The 25,169-nt window shown below is 60.4% G+C and overlaps 2 protein-coding genes across 3 annotated transcripts in view; both read left to right on the top strand.

The window, feature by feature from the left end:
- Positions 1 to 25,169, top strand: part of ICAM5 (intercellular adhesion molecule 5) — a 51,446-nt gene that overhangs the window by 9,761 nt on the left and 16,516 nt on the right. Inside the window, exons 8-10 of the mRNA XM_074935639.1 lie at positions 21,165 to 21,447; positions 22,141 to 22,413; positions 23,111 to 23,428. Coding sequence (XP_074791740.1) covers positions 21,165 to 21,447; positions 22,141 to 22,413; positions 23,111 to 23,428 — 874 coding nt within the window. The remainder of the gene's footprint in view (positions 1 to 21,164; positions 21,448 to 22,140; positions 22,414 to 23,110; positions 23,429 to 25,169) is intronic.
- Positions 1,024 to 16,082, top strand: LOC141975220 (intercellular adhesion molecule 4-like). Of its 2 annotated transcripts, none has more exons than XM_074935509.1 (5): positions 1,024 to 1,867; positions 12,240 to 12,317; positions 12,722 to 12,994; positions 14,194 to 14,511; positions 15,545 to 16,082. In XM_074935509.1, the coding sequence occupies exons 1-5, from the start codon at positions 1,669 to 1,671 to the stop codon at positions 15,775 to 15,777; spliced, it is 1,101 nt and encodes a 366-aa protein (XP_074791610.1). In that variant the 5' UTR covers positions 1,024 to 1,668; the 3' UTR covers positions 15,778 to 16,082. The 2 variants fall into 2 exon arrangements, with proteins under 2 accessions (XP_074791610.1, XP_074791611.1); XM_074935510.1 differs by lacking the exon at positions 1,024 to 1,867 and adding an exon at positions 11,751 to 11,808 and having other exon boundaries at positions 15,545 to 16,080.

Genomic DNA, 25,169 nt, shown 5'->3' with positions numbered 1-25,169 from the left:
GGCCAACCCGGCTGTTCTCGGGGCACCTCTCTGGGGGCTGGCTCTGGGGACGCCCGCCCGGAGGCTGGGTGCTGAGCCCCTGGGACAGTCCAGCCTTTCAGCACGTCACCCCTGTGCTGAGCCCAGCAGGTCAGGCCCGGGGCAGAGAACAGAAGCGACCAGCCCTGGAGGCTCTGCCATGCAGGGAATTGATCAGGGGCCCTGTGCTGGAGTGATCCGAGGACCGGGGGGTCCAGGCCCCACGCTGCAGAGGGGAAAATTCCCGCTCTAGCCCCACTCTGACAGCCCTGAGCCGTGAGTCAGACTCACCCGCCCAGCAGCTGGAGGAATGAGCCGCTCAGAGCACTGGCCCAGCCCCGCCGGCGTCCTGCCAGGTAACGCCATTTTGCACTGGGGTAAGTAACAGCACAAGGTGCAAGGCAGAGACCCGGCCCCGCGACGCCCTGGAGCAGGCCCCGGGCGCCTGGCAGCTGCCACACTACAAATGAGAAGCAGCCCAGAGGCCTGGGGCGACGGGAGCTTTGTCGACAGGGAAGATTGTCCACCCGGGTTGAGCCAGGAGCTAAAATCACGGAGTCCCAAGCGTGGGCCGGCTAACGAGAACGAGGCTGTAAAGCACCAACGGGGCTGGTCCTGCTGGTGCAAATAAAGGATGTAAATATTGTCAGTGTGACCCGCCAGCTCTCCGTGCCGTTACTGGGGCGGGTGGCCGGAGCTGATCAGAACAGTACTCCTAGCAACCGTGCAAGAGTGATCCTTAATTGTTCACGTTACACAGAGCCCTCAGCCAAGGGCCCCGTCAAGCCGGGCGCTGCCCAGACCCCGGCCAAGACCAGGGCCCCGTCACGCCGGGTGCCGCCCGGACCCCGGCCGAGAACAGGGCCCCGTCGCGCCGGGCGCCTCCCAGACCCCAGCCGAGACCAGGGCCCCGTCGCGCCGGACGCCGCCCAGACCCCAGCCGAGACCAGGGCCCCGTCGCGCCGGGTGCCGCCCAGACCCCAACCAAGATTGGGGCCCCGTCGCACCGGGCGCCGCCCAGACCCTGGCTTATATTGAGGGTCGATCGTGCCCAGTTCCTCACTGACCCCAACCAGGACCAGGGTCATATTGTGCTGGGCGCTGCAGAGACACACAGCGCGGGACAGTCCCTGCTTCACGGGACTCACAAGCTAACTGAGGAAGGGGCAGGAGGGGAAACTGAGGCATGGAGAGTCCCCCGGAGGTCACCGGCAGAGCCCGGAATAGACCCCCGCTCCTCGCTCACTCGGCTTTCCACCACCAAACCGCATTGTCCGCACCCGCAGCCCCCCCTAGTGGTGGCATGGGGAGCTGCACCCCATGCCTGAGAGACTGTGAAACTCAATCGCCCCCTTGTTTCAGAGCAGCCGCCGTGTGAGTCTGTGTCCGCAGAAAGAACAGGAGGCCTTGTGGCACCTTGGAGATGAACACATTTCGTAGAGCATAAGCTTTCGTGGGCTACAGCCCCCTGCATCGGGTGCCCCTTGTGTGGCTCCTGCCCTGCCCGGAGCCCGTTAGACTGAACGCACGGTGCCCATGGCTCACGGTACGGCTGCCCACAGCCCCACTCCATCCCTCCCGCTCTACCCGCGCTGCCCCTTCCTCTAGGGGGGTCTGGCACCTGCCCTGGGAGTCTGGCGAGACCCCAGCATGACTAGTGGAGAAAGCGGTCGCTGCCCAGCAGGGGACAAGAGGGCTCACGACAGGCAGAGGGCTGCATCTGGCCACTGCAGCAGGAGTGGATTCACGCCAGCATGTTTCACCCCCTTCCCTGCACCACTGGGCAGCGTCACCATGCTGCTTGCAAACAGCTGCCACGTTCCAGCTCAGAGGTGGATGCATCTCAGTGGTGGGTGAAGTCTCTCCACCCAGGAAGGGTTGTCTAGAGGAATGACCTAGTGGTTAGAGCACTAGCCTGGGCCTCAGGACAGGTTCAGTTCCTGTCTCTGCCATAGCTACCTGGGTGGTCTGGGCCAAGTCTCTGTGTGCTTCAGTCTCCGCATGGGCAGTAGTGGGCTAACAGCCCTGCCCTGGCTCCTGGGGGTGCTCTGCAGGGAGGGAGGGGGAGCTGCCTGGATCCCCGGGCAATGGGGGCCAGAGCAGGGCGGGAGCTCCGAGCCCAAACTGAGCATCCAGGGGCATTGCCATGAAGGTGCTAAACGTCAAGGCATCCAGCGGCTTGGGTGAGATCCAGAGCCACGCAGAGCGTTCACCAGCACACTCCCTCCCGGGCTAGCAGGGAGCTGGTCCCAGCACACACGTGTCTGCACACACACACACGTGCACACACACGCAGCCGTTGTGGGGAGGAAGCAGCAGCTGGGGAAGAAATGAAAGTGAAAGGCGTGTTGCCTGCCTGCTCCGCCAGCCGGAGCCCTGGGGGGGCCGAGCCAGGAAAGTGGGGGGGGGGGGTCTGGGCCATGAGACACACGCTTGCCAGCACAGCCAGCCCTGAGCCTAGCAGAGCTAGGACATGCCTAGGACATCCGAGCCCTGGGGGGGGCAAAGGGGAGGGGAATGGGCTCTGGGCAGGGACAATTAGGAGCCAGGCCCCCCAGGGGGGAGCAGAAGGTTTAACCCCCGCAGCCGAGCAGTTAAACCAGCCATCGTTGCGCCAGGAAAACATCGGGCGAGGGGTTTGCAGGAAGGCGTGTGGCGCGCTGAGCGTGGGGGCCTGGCGCCTGTGCAGCCAGGCCGTGGGGATGGGTTTACGCCCTGGCGTGTACAGAAAACTGGGCTCAGATCTGGCCGCTCCCCCCTCGCAGCCGGGCGCTGAGCAGTTACGTGGGGAGAGGCCCCTCCCAAGCCAGACGGCCAGCGGCCAGGAGAAGGCAAGGCTGGACCAGGCAGAGGGAGGGTGTGACGGGTTGGACCCCCCCTTGTGGGATGTCACCTTGCGTACTGGGGTTTCACAGAGCCCCTCCTGCTCCACCAGCCTCGGTTCCCTCTCCCTGCTTTGGGAATTAGGCTCTCTGGCCCCTTGTAGCACACACAGAGGTACGGCCACAGCCCGCTGCAGACTGTCACGGAGTGTGGGGGAGTCCGGGCCCTGCACCCCTCTTCCTGGGATTCACTGAGACTCTCAGTGAGCCAGTAAAACAGAAGGTTTATTGGACAACAGGAACACAGTCCAAAACAGAGCTTGTGGGGACACCCAGGACCCCTCAGTCAAGTCCTTCTGGGGGAGCAGGGAGCTTAGACCCCAGCCCTGGGGTTCCCTGTGTTCCTCCACCCAGCCCCAAACTGAAACTAACCCCACCGAGCAGGCTCCCTCCTGCAGCCTCCGTCCACATTCCTGGGCAGAGGTGTCACCTCCCCCTCCCCCTCCCGGCTCAGGTGACAGGCTCTCAGGTCTCCCGTCCCCAGGGCACATTCCCAGGTCAACACTCCCCCCTCCCTGCTGCGTCACATCCTCACATCTCTCCCCCCTTCGAGACTGAACTGAGCGGGGTCACTGTGACCAGTGACCTGGGGAAGTTCGGGGCCCCCTCTCCGGGACAGCGCATCCGCTATCAGGTTGGCACTTCCCTTCACGTGGACCACGTCCATGTCGTAATCCTGCAGGAGCAGGCTCCACCTCAGGAGCTTGGCGTTGGCTCCTTTCATCTGGTGCAGCCAGGTCAGGGGAGAGTGGTCGGTGTAGACGGTGAAGTGTCGCCCGAAGAGATAGGGCTCTAGTTTCTTGAGGGCCCACACCATGGCCAGGCACTCCTTCTCGATGGCCGCGTAGTGTTGCTCCCGGGGTAGCAACTTCTTGCTCAGGTACACGATGGGGTGTCTCTCCCCCTTTTCATCCTCCTGCATTAACACCGCCCCCAGTCCCGTGTCGGAGGCGTCGGTGAACACCACAAAGGGCTTGTCAAAGTCTGGGTTTGCTAGAACTGGGCCACTGACCAGAGCCTCCTTCAGCGCCCGGAAAGCCTCCTGGCACTGCTCGGTCCAGACCACCTTGTCTGGCTTCCCCTTCTTGCATAGCTCAGTGATGGGGGTGGCTATGGCGCTAAAGTGGGGCACAAATCGTCGGTAGTATCCTGCCATCCCAATAAAGGCTTGGACCTGCTTTTTGGTGTGGGGAGCGGGCCAGTCTCTGATCACCTCCACCTTGGCCGGTTCCGGCTTTAGGCGGCCGCTCCCCACCCGATGGCCCAGGTAAGATACTTCAGCCATCCCCACCTTGCACTTCTCCGCTTTGACAGTCAGCCCAGCCCCCTGGAGTCGGTCCAGCACTTGTCTAACCTGGGACACGTGGTCCTCCCAGGTCTGGCTAAAGACACAGATGTCGTCAATATACGCCACGGCAAAACTCTCCATCCCCCTCAGGAGCTGGTCCACCAGGCGCTGGAAGGTGGCCGGCGCTCCCTTGAGGCCGAAAGGCAGGGTCAGAAACTCATAGAGCCCCAGAGGGGTGATAAAGGCCGATTTCAGCCGAGCATCTGCATCCAGCGGCACTTGCCAGTAGCCCTTTGTAAGGTCCATGGTGGTAAGGTACCGAGCTCCTCCCAGCTTGTCTAGGAGCTCGTCCGGCCTGGGCATGGGGTAGGCATCCGATACAGTGATGGCATTGAGCTTCCGATAGTCCACACAGAACCGGACCGACCCGTCCTTTTTGGGGACCAGCACCACCGGCGAGGCCCAAGGGCTGGCCGATGGCTGGATCACCCCCAAAGCCAGCATGTCCCGGACCTCTCTTTCCAGGTCCTGAGCAGTTTTCCCTGTGACTCAGAAGGGGGAGCATCTTATCGGTGGGTGCGACCCCGTCTGCACCCAGTGGACAGTCAGATTAGTGCGTCCAGGCTGGTTGGAAAACTGCTGTCGGGACGGATGCAGCACCCCCTTGACCTCAGCTTGCTGGGCAGGGGTTAGCTGATCCGAGAGGGGAATTGTTTCCAGGGGGGAACCAGCTCTGGTCCCAGGGAATAGATCTACTAAAGGGTCATCTCCCTGCTCCTCCCACTGTCCACACACGGCCAACACCACATTCCCCCTGGCATAATATGGCTTCATCATATTCACATGGTACACCCGGCGGTGGTGCGCCCGGTTCGACAGCTCCACCACATAGTTTACCTCATTGAGCTGCTTGACATCCTTGAAAGGGCCCTCCCAGGCGGCCTGTAGTTTGTTCTTTCTCACGGGGATGAGAACCATCACCTGATCCCCGGTGGCGTAGGCACGGGCCCGCGCCGTGCGGTCATACCAGACCTTCTGCTTCCTCTGGGCTCTGGCCAGATTCTCCCTGGCCAGGCCCATGAGTTCAGCCAGTCTCTCTCGGAAGATCAGGACATACTCCACCACTGACTCTCCATCGGGAGTGGCCTTCCCCTCCCACTCGTCTCTCATCAGGTCCAGGGGGCCCCTCACCCTCCTTCCATATAACAGTTCGAAAGGCGAAAATCCGGTAGACTCCTGGGGCACCTCCCTGTACGCGAACAGCAGGTGAGGTAAGTACTTGTCCCAATCCTGCGGGTGCTGGTTCATAAAGGTTTTCAGCATCATCTTTAGCGTCCCGTTAAACCTCTCCACCAGCCCATTGGACTGGGGGTGATACGCTGAGGCCCCGTCATGCCGGACCCCACATTTCTCCCACAAGCACCGGAGCAGGGCCGACATGAAGTTGGAGCCTTGGTCTGTCAAGACTTCCCTGGGGAACCCCACTCGGCTGAAAATGGTCAGGAGCGCATCTGCCACGGTGTCTGCTTCAATGGAAGCTAAGGGCACTGCCTCGGGGTAGCGGGTGGCGAAATCTACCACCACCAGAATGTATTTCTTCCCCGACCGGGTCGTCTTGCTGAGAGGCCCCACGATGTCCATGGCCACCTTCTGGAAAGGCTCCTCTATGATGGGCAAAGGTCTCAACGCCGCTTTCCCCTTGTCCCGGGCCTTCCCCACCCTCTGACAGGGGTCACAGGATCGGCAATACTGCCGGACGGTGGTAAAGACCCCGGGCCAGTAAAAGTTCTGTAGCAACCTCTGCCGGGTGCGCCGGATTCCCTGGTGCCCTGCGAGGGGGATGTCATGGGCCAGGTACAGGAGCTTGCGGCGGTACTTCTGGGGGACCACCAGCTGCCTCCTGATCCCACAGGACTCCCCTTCCCCTGGGGGAGCCCATTCCCGGTACAGGAACCCCTTCTCCCACAGGAACCTCTCCTGGCAGCCTCTCCTCATGGTCCGTCCCACCCTGAGGTCGGCCAGGTCCCTGAGCTTCCGCAAGGAGGGATCTTTCCTCAACTTGGCCTGGAACTCAGTGGCTGGGGAAGGGATGGGGCCCGGTTCCCCCTCAGTGGTCAGGTCTGAGGCCTCAGCCTCTCTGAGCCGTGCCCCTCGGTGCTCCCTCCCCACCAGAGTAGGGTCCTGTGCCTCCGGTGTGGTACCCTCCCCAAGGTCAGGGCGCAGTGCCCTCGCCGGCTCTGGCTACGGATCACAACCAGGGCGGTCTGGGGGTTGCTTGGCCAGTCCTCTAGGTCTCCCCCCATCAAAACTTCAGTGGGCAAATGGTGGTGTACCCCCACATCCTTGGGGCCCTCCTTGGCCCCCCATTTCAGGTGTAACCTTGCCACGGGCACCTTAAATGGGGTCCCGCCCACCCCCGTCAGGGTCAGGTAGGTGTTGGGCACCACCCGATCTGGGGCCACCACCTCGGGCCGGGCCAGCGTCACCTCCGCCCCCGTATCCCAGTATCCATTGACCTTCCTCCCATCCACCTCCAGGGGAACAAGGCACTCTCTCCGGAGGAACAGCCCCGCACCCACCCTGTAAACTGAGCACCCTGAGTCCGGAGCCTCCAGCCCTCTGGCGGGGCTGGCCGGGGGTACTCTCCCCTCCTGAGCAGGTGGTAAACTGGTAGCCCCCCTTTCCTGGGTCGCCTGCCCCTCGTCCAGCTGAGTCCCTACCCAGTTAACCCTGGGTAGGTTGGGTCTGCTCAGTTTGTCCCTGAGCCCGGGGCACTGGGTCCGTACGTGGCCTCTCTGGCCACAGTGATAGCAGCTCAGGTCACGTTGGTCCCCTCGAGCGGGTCGGAGGGGCCCGATGCCAGGCGTTCCCCTTTGGAGGGGGTTCTCCCTATTTCCCCGCTGGGAGGCCCCATGGTGACTCTCTCTCTGCATCGGGGGGGGCCTGTTCTTTTGGGAGTCCTCCCGGCTACCCCCTGACCGACTGTTCACAAACTCGTCGGCCAGCTGCCCTGCGTGCTGGGGGTTCGCGAGCTTTTTGTCCACCAGCCACAGCCTCAGGTCGGAAGGGCACTGTTCATACAGGTGCTCCAGTACAAACAGGTCAAGCAGGTCCTCTTTAGCTTGGGCCCCAGCTGGCCACTTGCGGGCATATCCCTGCATCCTGTTGACCCGTTGTAAGTAGGTGACCTCAGGCGTTTTACGCTGACTCCGGAACCTTCTCCGGTACATCTCGGGGGTCAGCCCAAACTCACGGAGCAGGGCCTGTTTGAACAGTTCATAGTCCCCTGCCTCCGCCCCTGTCATCCGGCTGTAGACCTCCACGGCTTTGGGGTCCAGTAAGGGGGTGAGGAACTGGAGCCTGTCTGCAGGGTCAACCCTGTGCATCTCGCAGGCATTCTCAAAGGCCGTCAGGAAGCTATCTATGTCCTCCCCCTCCTTCCGCTGGGCCAGGAAGCACTTATCAAAGCTCCTTGCAGTCTTGGGTCCCCCCGCACTCACCGCAGCCGGGGCCCCACTGCTCCTCAGCCTGGCCAGCTCCAGCTCATGCTGTCTTTGTTTCTCCTTCTCCTGACGCTCCCTCTCCTTCTCCTCCTGCTCATGTTGACATTGTTTCTCCTCATGTTGACGTTGTTTTTCATGATCCTCCAGCTCCCTCATTTTCATCTCCCTCTCCCATTCCAGCCGCATCCGCTCCAGGGATGGGGAGCTCCGCCAGGAGGATCCCCTGCTGGCTGCTGGGGTCAGGGGGCCCTCGGTATTCGCTGGGCTTCCCACAACCCCTCCCCCAGGCATAGGTAGGAAGGGTCTCGGGATGTCCTCGGCAGCAGTCTGACCCCTCCCAGCCTGGTCAGGCCCCAGGGCCCACGCTGCGTCCGCCGGGCGGCTTCCCTCAGGGACAGGGATCGGGTCATCCAAGCGATCCCTCTCCTCCAACTGGGCAATCAGCTGTTCCTTGGTGGACCTCCCAATGCACAGCCCCCTCTGCCTGCACAGCTCCACCAGGTCACTCTTAAGGCGTTTAGCGTCCATCTCCCGGCTGGCCACTCGCAGGCCGGGCAGCTGTCCACGGTTTCCAGGAAAAGCCCCTAGTGTGCCAGTCCTTCTTGAGGTCACCACCTCTTTGCCAGGGTCGAGCTGCAGACTCCTCCGCCCCTGGGACCGCTCGCTGCAATCCCCCGGGGGACCCTGTTACTGCAAAAGTCCTTCTCTCTGGTCACACACTCCCAGGGGTTAACCGCCCCCTGAAACCGTCTCTCTCTGAATCTTCAGCATGCCTGGTCCCCGTCAATCCCCCTTCGTTTTACTGTTCCCCAGTCACTTACTGCAGGAAGCGCCATTCACGGGGTGCAGTAGATCCCACCGCTGCCACCAGTTGTCACGGAGTGTGGGGGAGTCCAGGCCCTGCACCCCTCTTCCTGGGATTCACTGAGACTCTCAGCCAGCCAGTAAAACAGAAGGTTTATTGGACAACAGGAACACAGTCCAAAACAGAGCTTGTGGGGACACCCAGGACCCCTCAGTCAAGTCCTTCTGGGGGAGCAGGGAGCTTAGACCCCAGCCCTGGGGTTCCCTGCGTTCCTCCACCCAGCCCCAAACTGAAACTAAACCCACCCAGCCGGTTCCCTGCTGCAGCTTCCGTCCACATTCCTGGGCAGAGGTGTTACCTCCCCCTCCCCCTCCAGGCTCAGGTGACAGGCTCTCAGGTCTCCCACCCCCAGGGCACATTCCCAGGTCAACACTCCCCCCTCCCTGCTGCGTCACATCGTCACACAGACACAGACTGAAGTCCGCTCTGGGTGAGAGGACTCCCCCAGCACTCACGTTGTCAAGGCTGAATCCCCGCTCTGTCACTCTGAGTGCAGGAAGTGGGGGCCCGCAAGCTTCCAGCTTCTCTCTGACCTTGGCTTGGTAAATGCTGCCACCACCCAAATGCAAAAAAACCCCTTTGAGCCCAGGAAGGCGCACTTGGGAATTCCTCCCTGGGGGGCACCCTCAAGCCCTTTCACCCCCCTCCGGGGAAGAGCTGAGAACGAAAACAAAGGAAATCAGCTGTGGCCACCAGCTAATCAAACAAGCTGCACACGCCTCGCAGGACACCAAGAGCCCCGGTCCTGGTCTTAAAACAGTTAAATTTTATTAAAAACAAAAAGAAAGAAAATCCATCTGGAACTGAGGCTTTTGCTAGATTTTAAAGAGCAATTCCAAAAATCAAGCACCCAAAGTAGCTTTCTTGGGGGTTCAGCTTAAAAGTTACAAGCAAACAGAAGCATCTGGGCTTAGCACAGAGGAGTCCACAAGCCAAAATAAGAAATAAACCTGATAGCGTCTAACTAAACATTCCCTGTCCCAATTTTTTTCTTTTAGGTATGGAAAATACTTGTTCATACCTGGTTCAACCCTTACACGGCATTTCTGCTTATAGCACTGCTGCTCCGTGTCCCTGCAGCCCAGAGAACAACAGACAAAGGGAAGTTTCTTTCCCAATGTAAAAAGTTCTACCTTCCCATTGGCTCTTTTGGTCAGGGGCCCACTCCCTTTTCTTTTACCTGGGGGCTTGCTAACCCTTGGCTGCTAAAGCAAGCAGACAACAGACCGAGTGGGATTTTCCAGCTAACTGGCTGGCTAGTATCCATAAGGGAGCTCACCCACCCTTCATTTATCACACACATGCACACTCCTTTTGGGAGACAAACCCAAAATAATTCTGTCTTGTGCTGTATAGAAAAATTGGCACAGCGCAAGTGTAACACCCACAGACCCCAGCCAGGGAGTTGAACCTGGGACCTCTGGAGCTTAGTGCAGGAGCCTCTATGCATGAGCTAAAAGCCAGCTGCCCATTAAGGAAATTCATTCATCTCTCTCGCTAAGCGGTCTTGGTGCCACTGGGTGGGCCAGAACCCCACCCCCAGGAGGTGTGTGGGTTACACCAGCTCATGAAAATCCAGCCTCTTCCTCAAGGTGACGAGAGATGCGCACGCCTTCTTGCCCCGCCAGGTAGAAATCACATCAACTGGGTTTAATAATAAACAAAACCAGTGTATTAACTGCAAGAGGCAGATTTTAAGTGGTTCAAGGGATAGCAAACAGAACAACGCAAATCACCGAGCAAGTGAAACAAAACACGCAAGCTGAGCTTAACACACTTGATAGGTAGGGTACAAATTAGCAAATTCTCACCCTGAGTGATAAACAGGCTGGCAGAGTCTTAAGGCACAAGCTGCCTTGGCTTTCCCAGGTTTTCAGACACAGGCTAAAGATCTTAGCCTGGGGCCAGCACTTCCCACAGTTCAGTCCTTGTTCCTCAGGTGTTTTCAGGTGTGTTGTTGTCAGGAGAGTGAGGCCCTCACATGTTGTCATTGTCCCTCTTTTATATCTTCCCCCCACTTGCTGGAAAGCTCTTTTGCCATGACCTGGGTTAAACAGTCCCCCCAGTCTAGAGCTGTCTCGGCGAGGTCTCTATTGCACACAGGTCCTGGGGTGACCCTTGTGCTTGGTGCATTTCCTCAATCAGCCACCAACATCGTTTGGCCTCATCCAGCGTAGCACATTGGAAATACAGAGACATGGTCAATACTCCCAGCTCCACCTACGAAAATGCTCCATGCACACCCTTTGGATAAACACAGTCAGTAAATCGTAACCTTTCCCATGACATCTCACCAGACCCATCCTGCATAAAGTATCTCTCTGTTATGCCTTATGCATCTCATAACCATATTTCGATGAAGAATACGGGGTGTAACGTCACAGGCGGTCCCAACTCTGCAGAGCCAGGAGCCAGCGTGCTCGGAGAACCAGCCTTTCACAGAGCCAACTGGAGCAAAAGCTGGTGGGGCCCAGCTGGCCGTGAAGGCCGGAGCCCCCCACAGCAGGGGGCAGGCTGGGAGCTCCTCCAAGGCCATGGGTAACTTGTCTTAGAAAAGGGCTTTTATCCACGCTAGAGGGGTACAGCCCACGGGGTGGCAGGAGGGTTAGTCTCTGTCACTGGCCTGTGTGGCTCCCCCTCGCTGGTTCGGCTCTGGCTCTGGCTCTGGCTCGGCTAGTAACTAAAGTTTGAGTTGGTTTTACCCCGGGCAGGGCTCTGGGGCACCCACTGGGGAGGCCGGGGTGAGCTGGTAACAGGGGGCTGGTTTCACGCATTGGGGGGACGACCCAGAGGGCGACGGTCTGAGTATCTGGTCGGTCAGAACTCGGGGGGCGGGGAATGGAGTTGGGGAGACTCAGTCTGGGGAGCTCCATGCTGTCGCACGGCCACATAGTGCCAACCACCGGTGCGTCCCCCCTGCCCCCAGGCGTTTGCCCTGGCTGGGGCCACAGCGCAGCCGGTTGGTGGGAGCCCCCAGGGCCCTCCCAAGGGCACTGCCCCGTGATGTCTGCGGCAGCCAGAGGTCCAGTGCGGTGTGGGCACACGTCCCGGGCGGGCTTTCCCCGAGCCGGTGGCAGGGCGGCTGGGGCGGCCGCAAGGGACGGCGAGGGAGCACCGCGCCCAGGGCGGTCCGCTGGCTGAGGACTCCCTGAGATGTCCCTTATCTCACCCAGCAGACGGCTACGCACACGCTCCCCCCGCGGTGGCTGCAGCCTCAGCCCTCCATTCCAGCCAGCACCACCATCGCTGGGGGTAAGGCTCCCGGGTTCTCGCCCCGGCTCTGGGAGGGGAGTGGGGTCTAGTGGTTAGAGCTGGGGGGTGGGGGCTGGGCTGATCTCTAACGAGCGGGATCAGGAGGGGCCTGTCCCCACAGGGTTCCCATCACGGCCTCCTGCAGCCGGTCTCGCAGCTGGGGCTGGAGCTGCTGAGGCTGGGCTCTGCTGCAGACCAGACACTGGGCTAGATGGGCCCTGGGCTGAGCTGGCCTGGCAGTGCCTGTGCACCGTCTCCGCATTTCCAGCTACAGCGGCTCAGTCCCCACCGCCCCGCCCCTCCTCGGAGCCCAGGGCGCCCCGGCAAGACTCCCGTTGGCTTCAGTGGGCTTGGCCCAGGCCCCACGGTGCTGACGGAAAACCCAAGCCCAGCTCCCCCAGCTCCTGCTCTCTCTGTCCCTCTCTCCTCAGCTATGAGACCCCAGTGGCTCAAGCATCCCTCTCCCGGGGGCTCCCTGACGTGGCTGCTGCTTCTCCTGGTGCTGCCAGGTAAGTGCCCCCCTGCACCCCCCGGCTCAGGCTGTGTCTCCCCAGGAAAATGCTAGTGGGACCGGGCTGGGCTGGGAGCGCCCCACTGGCAGAGGTGCTGACATCGATTTGTTTTACTCTTTGTAAATGAAGGTGCCTTCTTACAGAATCACTAGGAGAGGAGTGGGGCCTAGTGGTTAGAGCAGACAGAGGGGCTAGGAGCCAGGACTCCTGGGTTCTCTCCCCAGCTTTGGGAGGGGAATGGAGACCATTGGGTAGAGCAGAGGGGCTAGGAGCTAGGACTCCTGGGTTCTCTCCCTGGCTCTGGGAAGGGAGTGCGGTTTGATGTTCTGCTTTCTCAGTTCCACTGGGCTGTGTACCCCAGAGGCGTAGCCACAGCGTGACAGACCTGCTTACCATTTCAGGAGCCGCACAGGGCTCGTTCGAGGTGAGTGTTTCGCCGGCAGCTCCCGTGGTGGCGTACGGGGGGGCCGTCTGGATAAACTGCAGCACCACGTGCCCGGATCCTGATGCCAGGGGCAACCTGGAGACCTCGCTCACCAAAACCAACGAAAAAACTGGACCCGGGTGGGTGGCCTTTCTCCTCAAAAATATCACGGAGTGGGTGTCGGCCCCCCAGTGCCAGTTCACCTGCCGTGGACGTGTGAAGGTGGCGTTTGCAAACATCTCCACTTTCCGTAAGTGCCACTGCAGGGGTCAGGCGGCTTTTGTGCCACAGAGACTTTCTGGGTGCAGGGTTGTGCCAGAGGAAGGGGAAACTCGCTGGCAGAAAATAGGGTACAAAGCTGTGATCTGACCCTAGGGCAGGGGACTGGCTGGCTCGGGGGGCAGAGAATGGGACACGGGCCTTTCCCCTCTGGGGCCACTGGCTCCGCTCCATTAAGCCAGGCAGCACTGGCGTGTAGTTACCCTCTGGCGGCCGTTGGGTGGAATGAGTTGGTGGGTCTTAGTCCGGCTCCTGGCAGGGCAGGAATCCACATCCCAGCCCCCTGCCCCACTTAGAGCTCCTGCTGGCCGGTCAGCGAGACTGGGCTTGGTTTTCACCTTGTCAATATCCAGGAGTGGGCGTCCGCCCCTCTATATGCTACTTCCCCTGCAAAGGGCAGCCGTGAAGGTGTCGGTTTATCATAAGTGACTCACAGAACGGGGCTCCTGGCCGGGCTTTGGGGGAAGCTTTCACGGGGTGCATCCCCTGCTCTGTAGGGAGTCCTGGGGTCTCTTATGGGAGAGGCCACCCTCTGACCCCCAGTGGTTGGTGAATCGCCCCTGCCAGGCCGTCCCCAGCTCGGGTCCAATGTGGCGACTGGTGCCCAGGGAAAGGTGCCGGTGACACAGGGCTCCGGCCACCCCCCGAAAGAGGCAGGCGACCCCCGGAGGGGTGTGGTGGGAGAGATCAGCCCCCCCGGGGGCGTGGGCGGGAGGTTCTGCCAAGGCCTAGGGAACAAGCAGACCCAGGGACAAGCAGCGTTTGGCAGACGGCTTTCAGCTGCCTCCTCCCTCGCAGCAGGGCAGGCAGCGGCTGCACCCTCCGGGCCTGGGCTGCACCTCGCCATGCGACGGTCCCGGCTGCGTGTCTCCGGGCGGTGCTGCTGTAGTGCCTCGAAGGGGGCCCAGCGGATGGCAGCCCCGCAGGGGAGCTGGGCGGCTCCTGTCTGGAGGAGGGAGATAAGAGCTGCCTGAAGGGGAGAGCCCGAGGGCAGTTTGAAATGCAGCCCAGCCGGGAGCAGCTACCGAAATCGGGAGGAGCCACAGCCCGAAGCCAGGGGCCGAGGGGGCTGGGAGCTGGGCTCTTGTCCCCCTGGGGATAGGGCAGGGACGGTCCCCGTGTTGGATTCCTGCCCTCAGGCTGCCCGTGACTCCACGTCTGTCGTTCCAGGGGCGCCGGAGCGGGTGGTGCTGGAGCGGCTCCCGGAGCTGGAGCTGGGCCGGGCCTATAGCCTGACGTGCCGGGTTCTGAGCGTGGCGCCCGTCAGGCACCTCAACGTGACCCTCCGCAAGGGGGGTCGGACCCTGCACACGGAGACCTTCCAGAACCGCACCAGGGCCGGACCCGATGACGTCACAGTGACCCAGGAGATCACCCCTCGGCGATGGGACCACGGGCAGGAGGCCACCTGCCACGCAGCCCTGGACCTGAGACCACGTGGGCCACTCTTGCAAAGCAGCTCCTCCGCGGTGGAGCTCCAGGAGGCTGGTGAGTTCAGGCTCACGCTGGGCCGTGGGGACCAACCCGGTGCTGGCAGCTCAAGTCGCACATTTAACGGGATGTGGGTCAATTGCTCCTCTCCCCCAACCTCAGAACACTGAACTGAGGGAAGGAGCCAGGCAGGGAATCCCGCTCTAAAGCCAGGGCCAGGCTGGTCTCATCTGGCACGGCCCCGGGTGGCCCCCGGGAGAAGGCTACGTAACCCACGCTAGTGCCCTGCGGCGGTGTCCCCGTCCAGGGGGTGCGGCATATATAGAAGTTTACAGGTCTGCTGCAGCTGGTTGCACAAAGCCAGGTGTTTGTCACAGGAAATGTGGGAAAAATTCAGGGTTAGTTTGGTTTTATTTTCATCGAAATGTGTGTTTAAAAACAACGCAAACGGAAGAAGTTCCGTCTCTGAGAGCGGGTTTTGGCTGAACGTGCCCGAGGCCCCGCCGCCTCTCTGCACGGTCTCACAGCTGGCTTGTGGGAACGCCGAACAGCCCCGGCCGAGATCGGGGCCCCCCTCGTGCCGGGCGAAACCCCCTGCATGACAGGAGGAAGGGTCAGGTTTTCAAAAGCATTTGGGCACCTAAAGATCCAGACAGGTGCCTAGTGGGATTTTGAAAATTGCCAGAACAGGGAGGCTCCTAACTCCCATTGGCTCTCTGGGAAGGTTGGGCATTGTGCACCTACTAGGTGCCTATCTGCATCTGTAGGTACGGAAATATCTTTACAAGCCAGCCCTAAATCCATTGGAGCGAGGCAGGCTGGGTGCTCAGAGCTGGACTGGCTGCTAGATGGGGACAAGCTCCATGTTGCCTCCGCATGGCCCAGGATCTTCCCTGGCAGCCTGGTGGCAGCCAGACTCCTCCTGAATCCCTGGGCTTGGTCTCGGGCCCGACTCGGAGGCCGCAGTGAAAACACTGGGGCCCTATTTTCATTTTGTTTCTTTTACCAACATCGTTTACCGACCCCACGAGGGACATTCAGGGGTGTTTTGCGGAGAAGGAATTTAACCCTTTTCTGTCTCCTTTTCCAGAGAGCCCCAAGGCTAAAATCATCGCAATCACTGCCATCGCCACCGTACTGGCCATGCTGCTGGGAATTGTGGCCTGGGGCTTGGCTCGGCGGGGCAGGACCCGGAGAGAGGCAGGGCCGGAGCCCGGGGAAGCAGCGCCAAGCCGGACAGATTTCGAGATGGCCCAGGCCAGCGCAGAAGATGCCCCAGCCGAGGGAGGCAGCTTGAATTCTGCTGAGGACGCTTCCCCATAGAGTAGACGGCGGAGCTCAGCCAGGCAGTGGGCGTTGTGCGGTGCCAAGCGATGTCGCTCACACGGGAGAGCACAGAGACGGTGGGACGGGGCCACGTGCTGCGCAGGGCAGGTCGCGTGTTTCTAGTTCATGTTGCCAGGTGCTCCCCAGTTTCCCATGTGCCTACCTTTGCCAGACTTCAACCTTTCAGGCTGAAATGTGCCAGGCCGGGTCTGCTCCGGGCTGGGCTTTGTGTTGAAAGTCTCTGTAGAAATGTTTGAAAGGGAGACTAGGCAGAAATACATCGCTTGGGCTGTGCTAAAAAACCTTCTTGCAGCTATTCAGTGGAGAAGCGCTCGCCCTCGGGATGGACCTTGTGCTGTGGCTGTGAAAAACCACCCACGTCTGGCCTGGTTCGGAGCCGCCGCGCACACGCTCAGCAGGGCGCTGGGGGCTCATGCGGCTCCTGTCACAGCCTCAACGGGCAGGCCATGGGCGTTGGGGATCTAACGCCTGGTGAGGAGCTGAAGGGGATCCAGTGGCTCTGGGCAGTGGTGTTGGTTCAGGTGAATTTCCCATGACCGGGGAGCGGCTCTGGCTGGCCGAGCATGGGCGGCTGCTCTGGCAGAGGATGGCACCTGGCATGGCTCATGGTGAGGAATGTCCCAGGGCACCGAGTCAGCATGTCATCCATTGTGGGGGAGAAAGGCTGGCGGACGCCTGGAAGGGGCATTGGGGAGAGCTGGCATCACGGCGGCCCTGGAGCACCTGCCCTTCTGCCAGGACAGCTGTGGGTAGAGGGCGGCATCCACCGGGGGACACTTGAGGGAACTCAGCTCGTTCCATGCCAGGGCCATAGCCAGGGCTCACACAGGAGGCAGCTTGGCCTAGTCGGTGCGGAGCTGGGCTGGGACTCGAGAGCCATGGCATAGTCCTGGCTTGGTCCCAGGCCTGCTGGGGGACCTCAGGCAAGGCACGTCCCTGCCCACCCATGGGCTGTTTAGCCTGGGAGCTCTTTGGGGCAGGGGCTGTCTCGTCTCGCTCTGTGTCTGTAGAGGACCCTGGCACGGAGCAGGGCTGGCAGCGTATACTCCCGTGCCAGTTGCTTTCCCGTGCCCCTTGGCTGTCTTCCCAGCTGATCCATTCAGTGAACTTCCTCCCTTGCCCCTCATTGTCCATAAGTCTGGGAAGGAACAGCCCAGCACAGGCAGCCAAAGCAGAGCCCAGCCCTTCCCGTGGCTGATTAGAGGTTCAGGGCTGAAGCCAGCTACTCAGGGAGGGGGCGCATCGTGGCTGAGCCTCTTGGGAGGACAAGCGATGCAGCCATGTTGTCTGCAAACATCAGGAAGATGGAAACTCCAGGAACCTTCGCCAGGCTCGCTCGAGGGACAGCACTCCTGGCCTCAGCCAGACGGGATCTGGGGACCAAGGCACACGCCCAGTGGTGCCATGGACACTTCCCAGCTTAGGCCGCTCAGGGCCCGACTCCCAACGGCCGCCACTGGGGCTGGCCAGAAACAAGAATTCCATTTCACGAAAACTGTCACAGTTTCCAAATTGTGCTTCCGTCTGCACTGGCACGGCAAGGGGCCCGCGCGAAAGCTGCATGAACCAACACGAGAGAGAATCAGACAGAGAAGTGTGTAGGGGGTGGACGGACAGACAGAGGGGCGCATAGGGGGATAGGCAGACAGCCAGGTGTGTAGGGGGAAGGACGGACAGACAGGTGTGTAGGTAGATGGATGGTGTCACGGAGTCCCCGGGCGATGCTCGGGAACTGCTCCCCATGAAGCCAGGCAGGACTCTGGGGCAGTCGCCTTCCTGTGAGCAGCCTGTCTGCAGGACACACAGCTCACCTGGCTCCACCTTCCTGGGTTTGACCTCGGAGCATTCAGCATCCTCTGCCCCTCCGTGCGCTTCCCACAGCGAGTCCGCCCAGGCGGGGTCCTGGTGAAGCCAGAGGGTCCTGCCCCCCAACTCCACAGTCAGACAGGACTCTCAGCCAGCCAGTAAAACAGAGGTTTATTAGACAACAGGAACATGGTCTAACACAGAGCTTGTAGGTGCAGAGAACAGGACCCCTCAGCTGGGTCCATTTTGGGGGGCAGTGAGCCAGACAACCCCGTCTGCCCTTCACTCCATGTCCCCAGCCAGCCCCAAACTGAAACTCTCTCCACCCCTCCTCCTTTGGGCTTTGTCCCTTTCCCGGGCCAGGAGGTCACCAGATTCCTTTGTTCTCCAACCCTTTAGCTCTCACCTTGCAGGGGGGAAGGGCCCAGGCCATCAGTGGCCAGGAAAGAGGGTGTCGGCCATTCTCTGTGTCCAGACCCCAGCACACACCTGCCCTCTAGGGCTCTGCAATGATCATACACCCTTATCCCACCCCCTAGATACTTAAGAACTGCCTAGGGGAAAGTGAGGCACCCCCACACTATTCAGAGGAAACATTAAGAACAGTCCCACTTCGTCACAGATGGACAGTCATGCAGAGGGACAGACAGACAGAGAGGGGGATGGACAGACAATCCAGTGCATAGGGGGATGGGTGGACAGAGGGGAGCGTAGGGGGATGGATAGAGAGTTCTTTGAGGGGGTCAATAAACATGTGGACAAGGGGGATCCAGTGGACATAGTGTACTTAGATTTCCAGAAAGCCTTTGACAAGGTCCCTCACCAAAGGCTCTTAGGTAAATTAAGTTGTCATGGGATAAGAGGGAAGATCCTGTCATGGATTGAGAACTGGTTAAAAGACAGGGAACAAAGGGTAGGAATAAATGGTAAATTTTCAGAATGGAGAGGGATAACTAGTGGTGTTCCCCAAGGGCCAGTCCTAGGACCAATCCTATTCAACCTATTCATAAATGATCTGGAGAAAGGGGTAAACAGTGAGGTGGCAAAGTTTGCAGATGATACTAAACTGCTCAAGATAGTTAAGACCAAAGCAGACTGTGAAGAACTTCAAAAAGATCTCACAAAACTAAAAAAGCAGGACTTGTGGCACCTTAGAGACTAAGAAATTTATTTGAGCATAAGCTTCCACTGAATGCATCCGATGAAGTGAGCTGTAGCTCACGAAAGCTTATGCTCAAATAAATTGGTTAGTCTCTAAGGTGCCACAAGTCCTCCTTTTCTTTTTGCGGATACAGACTCACACGGCTGCTCCTCTGAAACCTGTCACAAAACTAACTGATTGGGCAACAACATGGCAAATGAAATTTAATGTGGATAAATGTCAAGTAATGCACACTGGAAAAAATAACCCCAACTATACATACAATACGATGGGGGCTAATTTAGCGACAACTAATCAGGAGAAAGATCTTGGAGTCATCGTGGATCGTTCTCTGAAGACGTCCATGCAGTGTGCAGCAGCCGTCAAAAAAGCAAACGGGATGTTAGGAATCATTAAAAAAGGGATAGAGAATAAGACAGAGAATATCTTATTGCCCTTATATAAATCCATGGTACGCCCACATCTTGAATACTGCGTACAGATGTGGTCCCCTCGTCTCAGAAAAGATAGACTGGCATTAGAAAAGGTTCAGAAAAGGGCAACTAAAATGATTCGGGGTTTGGAACGGGTCCCATATGAGGAGAGATTAAAGAGGCTAGGGCTTTTCAGCTTGGAAAAGAGGAGACTAAGGGGGGTATGATAGAGGTCTATAAAATCATGAGTGGTGTGGAGAAAGTGAATAAGGAAAAGTTATTTACTTGTTCCCATAATATAAGAACTAGGGGCCACCAAATGAAATTAATGGGCAGCAGGTTTAAAACAAATAAAAGGAAGTTCTCCTTCACACAGCGCACAGTCAACCTATGGAACTCCTTGCCTGAGGAGGTTGTGACGGCTAGGACTATAACAGGGTTTAAAAGAGAACTGGATAAATTCATGGAGGTTAAGTCCATTAATGGCTATTAGCCAGGATGGGTAAGGAATGGTGTCCCTAGCCCCTGTTTGTCAGAGGGTGGAGATGGATGGCAGGAGAGAGATCACTGATCATTACCTGTTAGGTTCACTCCCTCTGGGGCACCTGGCATTGGCCGCTGTCGGTAGACAGGATACTGGGCTGGATGGACCTTTGGTCTGACCCAGTATGGCCCCTCTTATGTTCTTAGGGGAATAGGGGGACGGACGGACGGCCAGAGGGCGGGTGTAGGGGGATGGACAGATGGACAAATGGGGTGTAGGGGGACAGACAGGGCCGTCAGGGGACCGAGGGGGGTGTCAGGGTGGCTAGGTTGGGCTGAACAAGGACTGACCAATTAGCTTAGCTCTCAGTGCTGCACACCCCACCCCGCCCTCTTCCACTTCCCTCCCTGCCCATTGCCCACAGAAACCTGCACGCCAGAGTGACCCCCCCTGCCAGCCGGGGACAGGAGCTTTCCCATCCCAGCACCCCCCTGCCCATGCTGGAGGAGGCCACCTGGTGCCAGAGCAGCCCGGAGCCTCCATCGAGCAGGGCTCTGGGAACACCCGGCCCAGCTTTCCCTGAGCATCCTCATGCTGGAGTCAGAGCTGGTGCCTTGTGGAGGGGCTGGGGTTCCCGTGGGACTGGCCCGGGGAGCCCCATTTGCTGATGGGCTCCGCACTAGGGTCAGGGACCAGCACTCGGCCAGGACTGGTCCTAGGGCAGCAGTTCTCAGACTTTTGCCCTGGTGACCCTTTCACACAGCAAGCCCCTGAGTGCGACCCCCCTTGCACGTGAAAAACACTTTTTTATATTTAACACCATTATAAATGCTGGAGGCGAAGCGGGGATTGGTGGGGAGGCTGATCGCTCGCGACCCCCCATGTAATAACCTCACGACCCCCTGAGGGGTCCCGAACCCCAGCTTGAGAATCCCCGTCCTAGGAGCTCAGCCGGGGGCAGGCGGTGCTGAGACAGGCCCCGTTCCATCCTTTGCAAGCAGCTGTCGGCTCCCAACAACCCGAATGGGAGCTGCCTCCTTGGGCGACCCAGCTGGCCCCTGTTCCACTGACTCCGAGGAGGGTCCTGGGGTGGGCTAGCACAGTGGGGCAGGGAGAGCCAGCACAACAGGGCCCTGGTCTCGGCCGGGGTCTGCCCGGCGCGATGGGGCCCTGATCTCGGGTGGGGTCTGGGCAGCGCCCGGCACGACGGGGCCCTGGTCTTGGCCGGGGTCTGGGCAGCGCCCGGCGCGATGGGGCCCTGGTCTCGGGTGGGGTCTGGGCAGCGCCCGGCGCGATGGGGCCCTGATCTCGGGTGGGGTCTGGGCAGCGCCCGGCACGACGGGGCCCTGGTCTTGGCCAGGGTCTGGGCAGCGCCCGGCGCGACGGGGCCCTGGTCTTGGCCAGGGTCTGGGCAGCGCTTGGCTCGACGGGGCCCTGGTCTCGGGTGGGCTCTGGGCAGCGCCCGGCGCGACGGGGTCCGGTTTCACTTGGAGCCCAGGGCCCTGACTCCAGAGGTGCCCAGCTCTTATCAGGGGCGTTCCGCCCGCCGCTGGCTGCAGGAAGCGGAGGAAACCCGGACTCAGGCGCCGGCCAGGTCTCGGGAACGGGCGCCCGGGCTCCTGCGCCGCGCCGCGCCGCGCTCCCTCCTCCGCCCGAGACCAAGCCCCAGCGCCGCCAATCCCGAGCCCGGCGCGGCGCGTCCTCAGCCATGCGGCCCCGGCAGCTCCGGCCCCCGGCTCCCGGGCGCTGCCTGCCCCTGCTGCTGCTCCTGGCGCTCCCAGGTACGTCCCCGGATCGGGGCCCGGCGCGAGGCCGGCGGGGAGGGGCTGCGAGCGCCGGGCAGCCGGGCGGGGTCGGGACCGGCCGACGGGCGGGGTCCCCGCCACGGCCTCTTCCCCCCACCCCGCCGTCCGTGCCTGGCCGGCGGGGGCCCCGAGAGGGAGCCAGTCCGGCCGCCGGGGAGGATCGGGGGGGCTGGTTCGGCGTGTGGCTTGTTAAGAAAAGGCTTCTCCCGACAGGTTGTGCGGGAGGCGGTGGGCACCAGTGGTTAGAGGGGGCAGGGTCTGGGAGCCAGGACTCCTGGGTTCTCTCCCCAGCTCGGGAAGGGAAGTGGGGTCTAGTAGTTGGGCGGGGGGACCCCTGGGTTGTAGCTCCGGCTCTGGGAGGCAGGTGGGGGCTAGTGATGGGGTCACTGGGAGTCAGGACTCTGAGCTACCCTAGAACTTCAGGCAAGTCCCTTCACTTCTCCATGCCTCAGTTTCCCCGCTGGGGAAATGGGAACAATAATGTTTGCAAAGTGCTTTGGGATCTTCGGGTGGAGGGCGTTGGACACCCACGGCACCGTCACTGTCCCAGGGCTGAGCGTGGATTCTAAACACCGGGAGACGCTGCCCTGACCCTGGTGTCCTCCGGCACCCGGGAGCTTCTGCCCCTTCCTCCGAGGCTCAGCGCGACGGGCCCGTTTGCCATTTCAGGGGCTGCAGAACGACCCTTTAACGTGAGCGTTTGGCCGGAAGACTCCGTGGTGGAGCACGGCGGCTCCATCTGGATAAACTGCAGCACCACGTGCCAGGACCCTGGTGCCAGGGGCGGCCTGGAGACCTCGCTCACCAAAGCCCAAGAAAAACGAGGTCCCCGATGGGAGGCCAGAGAGCTGGTTAATATCTGGGAGTGGGTGTCGGCCCCTCAGTGCTATTTCTTCTGCTACGGAGAAGTAACTCGGGCATCTGCCCACATCACCACTTACCGTAAGCGACTCACGAAAGGAGGCTGCTGGGGGCTGGTAACGGGGGCTCTGTGGGGTTGACCCATTCTTGTGTGGGGAATCCCAGGTTGTTTCCTGGGGAGGCAGGAGATGAGCCATCAGAGTAGAGACCCCCCACCCCGGAGCAGACGGGATCATTGTGTACTTCTGGGGAAAGAAGCTGGATCGGCTTCTCCAGAGAGTCCGGACTCAGTTTAGCCTCATAGCAGCACAAACTTCCCCTGAGTCCACAAACACCATCCCTACCCAGGGGCTTGCCCTGCACTGATGGGACCCCCCCCACCACCAGGGTTGGTCTCAGAGGCTCATGCTGCCCTCAGCCTCTCTGGAGAGGTTGCCGATGAGATGCCTGCATTGTGCCTGGCATGAAGATGTTGTTTTGCGACGTGGGGACCCGTTCAGTTGGGAACCCACACAGTCCCACCTTTCCCCTGCTGCTGGAGTGCCCTGTGGGGCCAGCACAAAGAGCCTATCTCCATCAGCTGGCCTGGGGGTGGGATCAGGGCAGGGGCATGCAGCCAGCTGCAGGTGCTGTCTCTTGAGCAGTGCAGGCAATGCAGTGGGACAGGCTGCAGAATTCGGCCACGCCCTGGAGGATCCCAGCGCAGCCACCATGGTGGATTCCCTGTCCACTTGCAGCTCCCTGGTGAAAGGCTGTCTGTGTCTTTGTGTCACTCCAGGGGCGCCGGAGCGGGTGGTGCTGGAGCGGCTCCCGGAGCTGGAGCTGGGCCGGGCTCATAACCTGACGTGCCGGGTTCTGAACGTGGCGCCCGTCAGGCACCTCACCGTGACCCTCCGCCAGGGGGGACGGACCCTGCACACGGAGACCTTCCAGAACCGCACCAGGGCCGCAGCCGACAACGTCACGGTGACCCACAAGATCATCCCTCAGCGACGGGACCACGGGCAGGAGGTCACCTGCCACTCAGCGCTGGACCTGAGACCACTCGGGCAGCTCTTCCAAAACTCCTCCCCTGCGGTGGAGCTCAGGGTTTTTGGTGAGTGCCGATTCACTAGCCCCAGCCTCTCGGGCAGGCCCTTCCACGGGTGCAGAGCGGGTGCCCAGTGCCGACGCTCTGATCAGGAATGAGGCCCAAACCGCAGGGAAACAAGAACCAGACCCTTGGCTCGCCTGCCTCTTGTCTGAGCCACCCGTTCATGCTCTGACAGCTGCCGGGTCTGCGGGAATTATAATCCCGTTAGCGGGAGTCTATTAATAACTCTGTGATGAATCCCCCAGCCGGCTCCCTGCCTTTGTCTCCGAGCTCTGGGCTCTGGTGGAGCTGCAGTGGCTGCTTGACTCGCCGCTTTTCTCCTGCTGCTGGGGCGAGCGATCTGTGAGCTCACCTGGGTGTTTTCAATCTGCTACAAACCCTCCTCTCAGGGGAGAGAGGAAACGCCAGTGCCAGCCCGTGGGCAGGACAAGGCGGTCACAGGAGGTGTCATTAACCACCCTCTGCCCTGCTCAGGGGTGCAGTGCTGACGAGAATGGCCACGCTGGGTCAGAGCAAGGGTCCATCCAGCCCAGGGTCCTGTCTCTGACAGGGGCCGGTGCCAGGTGCTTCAGAGGGAATGAACAGAACAGGGCAATTATCAAATGATCCCCCCCGTCATCCCGTCCCAGCTTCTGGCAGCTGGAGGTTTAGGGACACCCAGAGCATGGGATTGCATACCTGCCCATCCTAGCTAACAGTCACTGTTGGACCCATCCCCCAGGAATTACCTAATTTTCTTTTGAATCCTGTTATTCTCTTGGCCTTCACAACATCCCCTGGCAGTGAGTTCCACAGATTGCCTGTGCGCTGTGCCAAGTGGAACTTCCCTATGTTTGTTTTTAATCCTGCTGCCTAGTAATGTCATTGGGTGGCCCCTGGCTCGTGTGTTACGTGACAGGCTGGGAGCTCTCGAGACAGCCGGCTTTAGAGGAGGGATCAGGTTTTCTCAATGGGACGGTGCTGGAATTGGAAGCTCTCAGGCCTCGGTCCTGATCCCACTGCAGATCTAAGGGCAGATCCTCAGCTGTTCTGTGACTGTCGGGCCCCTGGGTGGCCTCCCAAAATCACTAGTGGTGTTTGAAAAGCTTGGCCTTAATGTGAAAGTGAGGCAGCGGTGGCGGGGTGGGAGGGGGGCGTCTGGGAGCCAGGACTCCTGGGTCCTATCCCTGGCTCTGTGGAGGGCAGTGGGGTTAGAGTGGGGGGAGTCAGGACTCCTGGGCTCTCTCTAGGAGGTGAGTGGAGGCTAGAGGTTAAAGCAGGGCAGGAACTGGGTATCGGGACTCCTGGGTTCAGTTCCCTGCTTTGCAACTCGCTGACTGTGTGACCTGGGGTAGGTCATTTCCCCTCTCTGCACCTCCCATTTCCGCACCCGCCTCCAGGGGCAGGGGCAGGGGCGAGGTGAGAATGGCAGAAGGTTTGTAAAACATGGTGGGGCCCTGTGTCATTGTGTCCGGATTAGGAACTGGAGCCTGGGAGGAAGTGAGACGCTCTCCCAACAGACATTGGCTGCGTTACTACTGGGTGTATTACGGTAGTGCCTGGAGACCCCGACCGCGATCGGGCCCCCACGGGGGTGGGCGCGGCCCAGACCTCCATCAAGATCGGGGCCCCCACGGGGGCAGGTGCTTCCCAAACCTGGAGAGCCCTTACCCCAAGGATTTCACAGTCTAACTAGACAGAGGGTGGCAGGGGAAACAGAGGCAGAGAAAAGGGAAGGATTTGCCCGAGGCCGGTGGCCAAGCCG

Source organism: Natator depressus, chromosome 20 (genome assembly GCF_965152275.1).
Source record: "Natator depressus isolate rNatDep1 chromosome 20, rNatDep2.hap1, whole genome shotgun sequence".
Taxonomy (NCBI): Eukaryota; Metazoa; Chordata; order Testudines; family Cheloniidae; genus Natator; species Natator depressus.
This window is presented reverse-complemented; position numbering and strand designations above follow the sequence as displayed.

What these genes read in the sequence shown, in the direction of transcription:
- LOC141975220 (XM_074935509.1), top strand. Translation starts at nt 1,669, where the DNA reads ATGACTAGTGGAGAAAGCGGTCGCTGCCCAGCAGGGGACAAGAGGGCT. An exon ending in GAGGTGGATGCATCTCAGTG is followed by an intron (nt 1,868 to 12,239) that starts GTGGGTGAAGTC and finishes CTCTCTCCTCAG; the next exon opens with CTATGAGACCCCAGTGGCTC. An exon ending in GGTGGAGCTCCAGGAGGCTG is followed by an intron (nt 14,512 to 15,544) that starts GTGAGTTCAGGC and finishes CTCCTTTTCCAG; the next exon opens with AGAGCCCCAAGGCTAAAATC.